This window comes from Lissotriton helveticus, chromosome 3_2 (genome assembly GCF_964261635.1).
Source record: "Lissotriton helveticus chromosome 3_2, aLisHel1.1, whole genome shotgun sequence".
Lineage (NCBI taxonomy): Eukaryota > Metazoa > Chordata > Amphibia > Caudata > Salamandridae > Lissotriton > Lissotriton helveticus.
In genome coordinates this window covers 234,486,318-234,492,913 of record NC_136062.1, presented here as the reverse complement: position 1 = coordinate 234,492,913, position 6,596 = coordinate 234,486,318, and the positions used below count along the sequence as shown (strand labels likewise).

At 45.9% G+C, this 6,596-nt stretch overlaps 1 protein-coding gene across 5 annotated transcripts in view; it reads right to left on the bottom strand.

The window, feature by feature from the left end:
- Nucleotides 1–250: 250 nt before the first annotated feature.
- The window catches only part of SIN3A (SIN3 transcription regulator family member A), an 865,613-nt gene continuing 859,267 nt past the window's right edge, over nt 251–6,596 (bottom strand). For 4 of the 5 annotated variants that reach the window (XM_078685093.1, XM_078685092.1, XM_078685091.1 and 1 more), the window contains 2 exons: nt 2,611–2,809; nt 251–1,519 (listed from right to left, as the gene is read on the bottom strand). In XM_078685093.1, the coding sequence (XP_078541219.1) occupies nt 1,289–1,519; nt 2,611–2,809 (430 nt within the window). In that variant the 3' untranslated portion in view covers nt 251–1,288. The remainder of the gene's footprint in view (nt 1,520–2,610; nt 2,810–6,596) is intronic. The other variant, XM_078685095.1, reaches the window with a different exon arrangement.

Below are 6,596 nucleotides of genomic sequence, written 5' to 3'. Positions count from 1 at the left end.
ATTGAAAGATTGAAATAGCTGTGTAGGTGTCTGCAAGCTTAAATGAAGGAAAATTATATACAGCTGATCATATGTATAAATAATATGCAAAGTGATAGTATGTCTGCACCCAAAGTACAAGACAATATTGTCTATCTGGACCTCAGCTGAGTCAAAAACGTGATAAGCTACAGGCATATCAGTGTCTTAGTTCGTGATTCCCGTCTTACCTGCCTACGTTTGAATATGCAAAAGGTTTCCTGAACGAAAATGATAGCTAAAACTTTCAGTTTATTTACATATAAAAAAAGGATGGAGAAGAATATGGGTTGAAAAGAAACTCACAACCCCCCTTCCACCTCCCAAAAAATGAACTAGAATATAAGTCCCTTTGGTAAAAACTGTAAGAAACGTGGCCTTGCGGTCAGAGGTACTACATTGGAAATCAACTGGTAACTATGGTACACAAAAAAGGCTAGTATAGTCTTGTCACCACATCAAGCAGTTTTCTTTTCTTTAAAAAAACATTTGACACTGTACAGGTATTTACAAACGGCAGGTTCATTAGTGACATGGGGATGGGGTGACATTTAAAATGGTGCTTTAGCTTAGCTTGGAGGGGAAGTAAAGGTCAGAAATAAAGAAGGATCACTGCTAGTTCACCAACACTGGATCTAAAACTTGGCAGGAGTGAACTATGAAGGTTGTCAATTGCCTCCTCCACAAAAGAAAGTAGGTGGATGTAGTCAAGGCAATAGCTTAAATCCTGAACAATCTCACTGGCTGAAAATTGTAGTCGGAGACGTGCTTCTCCAATAGTCCCTGTAGACAGCATAAGGGTTATGACAGTTGGAAAGTAATCCAGATGTGGTGGGGATGAGGATTATAGAGGAGAGGGAGCACAAAACGTATGTGCTGGCTGTCATTAAAACTTCATGTCTTAGCATTAATTACATATATTTATTTTTAAATATCCCCAGGCCGTGCCAAGTGTGTCCAGGGGTCCACTGTTGCTCCATTGTTCCTAGGTCGCTTCAGAATTACAGAAGCAGTTCTGCAACTTCATGTGAGCTGCTGGCAAGTCTCCTCCACTATAAAGCAACAAAATGTACCCCAGTGTGAAGACGTTCTCCTCCATCTTGCGACTCCAAAGGAGTAATCCTAGCTATGAACTATTAAAATCTGCTGGTTGCAGTACTAGCCATGTGTAGCTCCTTCAGCGACGAGCACCAGGATGGGGCAAGGCTCTAAGGCCATTCCTTCGACACACACAAACAAATGATTAGATGCAATGCGTCAGTCCAGGGATTTATGTAGTCTTCAAGGTAGTCCCATATTTGACTCTGTATTTGTTGATGTTTACGTAGTGCAGTATCTCAGCCGCACAGGAGGTGGCACATGGCACCAGACCCTCCAGTCCATCCCCCATTAGCCATTTGCTTGTGTCTGCAGCCATATCGCGAGTCACATGCTCCTTTGACCACCTGTCCACCCAGGCCTGGAACCTCTGGTGTAGCCGCTTGCTTACTCTTTCATGAGACTAAAGAAGAAGTAGAAAATAAATTATTACAACAGCTTTATAGATTTAATGCAGAAAGGCCAAGGGCTCGATCAGTGACACCACCACCATCAAAATATTTTGCATTTCCAAAAATTATAGCATTTATGTAATCGTAAAATCATTCTTTACTGGCAACATCAATCCCAACACACACTGATATGACACTATCACTTAAGGTGTCTATAGTATATTTGTTCTATGATCTTGCATGCGCCGATACTTATGAGCTGCATTTTGTTTCTCTGTTAAACCCACAAATCTCCTAATTTACACAAAACCATTTCAGCACTTTGAGTAAAGGGTCCTGTTTGTAGAACACATAGGTTAATCAGAAATTAAGAAACTCACGCTAGCTTCCTTCAATTTAAGAAAAATCTCATTCATACTTTCCCCTTTGACATTACATAATCCTTTTCTCAAGCAGTGGCTATTCAAAGGTGTGTAAACCTCAACGCCGAACAGTTTATCAAAAAGACTCCTGATTGGGTGCTGTCAGCAGAAGAGGCAACACATACTAAGAGGCCTCACAGCTTAAAGCATAATGACAGCAGACTAGATGTGAACATTTTGCAGTCGTACCTAAGGTAGAGAACTTGGATGGAGAGTTATTGGGATGTTCTAGAAGCAGCAGTTTATGGGGAACGCCATGAAGCCCTTGACTTCTAGGAATCCTTCCATACAGATAAGATACAGTCTTTGTATGGTTGTATTAAGATTTGCATGCACATTCCTCACATGGAGATTTTTTTCCCTGGGTGACAAGACACTTCAAAGTGGGTGGGACTGGGCTGCACATGGTGAGATAAACTACAGCAGTTATGGGGACATATTATTAAGTACCGAAGCATTTTAAACAAACAGCCAGTTCTACAAACAGCATTTTAAATGGCCATACTATTTGCACTCAGAAACCAGTGTGGATTTATTGTAGGACACAAGTGAGATAAACCAGACTGGAAGAACCAACTCTAAATAAAACTTCTCCCTGTGCTTCCGCCCCCTTGTCGTTCCAGAGCGAGGAAAGCAAACATCTCTCCTGCAATAGACTTTTTGCTCTTCAGTTTTCCTACCTGCTGAGCTCGCAGCAGAGCCGTCCGCCTGTACATGTAATCCTCCGATTTGATCACGTACACCATCTTGTAAGAGTTGAGCTTGAATTTACATTCAAGTTTGTCCAGGCTTTCCAGGTTCTCCATGGGCTTCTTATTAAGCCCCTCCTTCTCCTGCTGTTCTCGGCCCCGCTGGCATCGACGGATCCGCCGCAGGTTCCTGTAAACCACAAAACCCAAGCCGAGAATTAATGCGTCATTGCCGGGAATGCTATATATCGCACCTTGAGCCTGACATGCTTATATCGGAACCAACTACATGCAAGTTTAGATTCCTAAAGCTGAAAACATTGGGTGATATGAAGCTTACTAGTGAGGCATATGGTCAGACATCTAGAAACCATTTAGTTGTGCAGCTGGAATACATTTCCACTGATTTCCCATACAAGTTCAGATATCAATAAATCATGGGGCATATGCTTGATAGTTAAACAGCTTTCAAAAACTAATTTAACACAGATTATTCATAAACGTTTTAACAATACTTATTCCAGTTCCACCTCAATTTTCAGGTAGGTTATCTGTGGGTAACGTGACACTGAATAGGAATAAGAACTTGTTACATGTTTGAAAAAACTTTTTCTCGTTACAATTCAAATCCTTTAAACTCTAATAAGATTAGCAAATAAAGTAAATATTCGGAAGGAAGCAGTCTACAGTGTAAAACAGAAGCACAATCTGACCAAGCAGGGTCAACTCAAGACGAGGGACGCAGATACCGGTGCTTGTCAAAAGCAAGGACACAGTCACCCTTAATAATGATCAAACGGAAGTTAAACTGCTGAATCATCAGGGTGACAGGGACATCTTGGGAGACACATGTCTGGCATGGCAACCGGGACCACTATTCACTAACGATCTCATAACTACATTGCAAGAGACTGAAAACTCTGTATCTAAGAACATCTCTGAACTTCTGGAGAGAGGGTCAGCAAAGTTTCTCACGTGGTGGGGGAGGGTAGGAACAATTAGAATGATGATATCACCACTGATCAACTCCCTTATCAGTATGCTATGTATGATTCTGCCAGAAAACCTCAGGAAAAAAAACCTGATAGGGTTCTCACTAACTTATTATTGCAATGGAAGAAAGCAAGAATTTCTGTGGCAAACTCAAAAAGGCCAAAAACAGAGGAGGAACCAGCCTCCCAAACTTCAGAAACTATCAAACTGCATTCCTATGCAGACAAGGGACGGCCTGGTTTGTGGACAGCCAACATTACTGCCCTTTATGGATTGAAACTGAAGCGGATTTAATCAAGGGTATCCCACTCCCAGTGATCATGGCTATGCACACATCTATCATACAGCATTCCAAATATATTATCCAGAATACACGTCAGGCACTCTACTGTTAAGATTGCCAATTCTGAGATGATTGCAATCTGGTATAACGCCAAAATAAGAATAGATGGTGACCTAATCTTCTGGCAGGACTGGTCATGGAAAGGTATTAATTTTATCCAATAGCTATACAAGGGCACCTCTCCAACATCCTTCTTTGAACTACAAATACAGAAGAGGCTATCCAATCTTGATATGTAAAAAAAAATTGAAACTCAAAAAGTCCAAATATCTAAAAACTCAATACAACCAGCTGACTTTTCTCTACCGCCCGGACGATCCAAACTGCTCGAGAGCGGTCACATAGTGTCAAGCATATATAAACTCCTACTATCCAAAAAATGTAAGAATCTCACAATCAACGAAAAGAAGTGGGAAGCTGAACCCAACTCCACTTCTATTGAATTTCATTTGGAGCGTAAAATCATGTCTCCCTTTAGGAATAAAGTCTAACCTACACTCTCAAACGAAATTCGTGATTATAAATAGGTCCTACAGGACACCAGCTAGGCTCAACAAGCTTAATCTCATCTACTCACCTCAATGCTGGATCTCTGAATCTTTTTTGATAACCAAGTTCATTAAATTTTGCAGGTAAAAAAGAAACATTGGTAGCAATCAGACATGTTAGACAGGTACATTATATTAAGTGGAGTATGAGTAAGACTCACTCGACCGAAATTGACGGGACCCTGCCACCACCCGTTGCATCACTTACACGACCATTTGGACCCTTCACACTGGCGATAAATTAAACCATTTGCCCCATATTTTGCCAAAGAGCTCCGGACAACCTCAGGCCTCGAAGAGGGCTCCTCTTAGGTATCACACTAGCCCACCCAGTCTCCAGCCCCTCAAGGTGGGCGCTTGACCTGGGACCAAAGCGTAGTAATATCCCGCTTTGCCACTGCTGTGCCCAGAAAGCGTCTGTCTGCTCGTGATCCATCAAGGCCATCAAACACTCCTAGTATCAGGCGTAGCGGGTTGTGAGGGACCTCCCACCCCAGAGCCTGTGTGAGTTCACGTTCCACCCCTGCGCAGAACAGCGTGAGCACGGGGCATCGCCACACCATGTGGTAGAAATCGGCTGGGGCGTGGCTGCAGCGCGGACATGCTGGGGAGGGCCCAGGTGGGCTCTGAACAAGCGTGCCGGGGTGAGGTATGCCATGTGGAGGTAGTAGAGTTGGACTAGACGCAACTTGGAAGAGGTCGTCAGGGTCTTGGGTGCCATAAGAGCGTTCCTCCAGTCCGCGTCTTCCAGGGGGCCCAGCTACCCCTCCCATCGGGCCCGGAGAGAGTAGAAGGACGCGGTACCGTTATTCACCAAGGACCGGTAAATCCATGACAACCCTCCTCTGCCCAGGTTCCCCATCATCACTTGGGCCTCCAGGGGACTGAATTTGGGGACAGAAGTGGGAGGGCGTGCCTCAACTGCAAGTATTTGTAGAATTGGAAGGAGTGGAGGGAGTGGTGGTGTTGTAGGTCTGCAAACGATCTGACATGGTCCCCCACCCAAACGTCCCCGAGCAGCGAGATCCCGATGTGGTCCCATTTACGGAAGTTCTGGAGGGACGAGACCTCCTCTAGCCAGGCCCCACACCATTAAGGCGTCTGGTGAGTTTCTGATCCCATCTAACGTACCGTAGGGCGGTACGCCACGCCATGAGCACCGTTCTAGTGATGGGGAGTGAGGGCAAGTGGGACTGGGCTCCCATATAGGTAGGCCTGGAGTTGCGCAAAATCCGTCGACCGGAGCTCCACTCGGTACGCCGGGTCGGACCAGCCGCCTGCAAACCAGTCGAGGATCACAATCAGCCTCGTGGCCAGAGAGTAGAGGTGGAGATTGGTTACTCCCATTCCTCCATCGTAAGAAGGTATGCGGCAATGTGCTAGGGACATGCGCGGCCTGCCTCCTCCCCATAAAAAACGGGTGAGGATGCCGTCCAACTCCCGAAAACAACCTCCTGGGAGATGGGTGGTCACGTTTTGTAAGATGTATAGGAATCAGGGAAGTACCATCATTTTGAAAAGAGCACTCCTATGGAGAGTGTTAAGGGGAAGGATCTGCCATCATCTGAGGTCCGCTTTGGCTTTAGTAACCAGGGGCGTGATGTTCAGGGCCCACTTGAGCTCCAGGAGGAGGGCCACCCATACCCACAGATACTTGAAGGATTGCCTCCGCAGGGGGATGGTCGCCTGCCAGTCGAAGCATGCCTGGGAAGAGTGCAAGGGAAATAGGGTGGACTTCGCGGGGTTGAGCCGGAGGCCAGAGACCCGTTCAAAGGCCGAAAGAGCGTGCAGGCATCGCGGGCCAGAGCTCTCCGGGTCCGCCGGGAAAAGAAGGACGTCATCAGCGTACAGGGCAATTTTGACGCTCTGGTGCCGGTCCCAGGCCCAGCCGCGGATGAGGGAATACTGACGGATAATAGAGGCTATGGGTTCCATTGCTAGTGCGGATAGAAGCGGCGAGAGCGGGCAACCCTAGCGGGTGCCCCTCCTGATGGGGAACGCCTCCGAAAGCACGCCGTTGATAAGGACCCTCGCCTTTGGGGCAGAGTAAAGGACTCGGATGAGGCATCGAAAAGGGAGGCCGAAGCCCATCC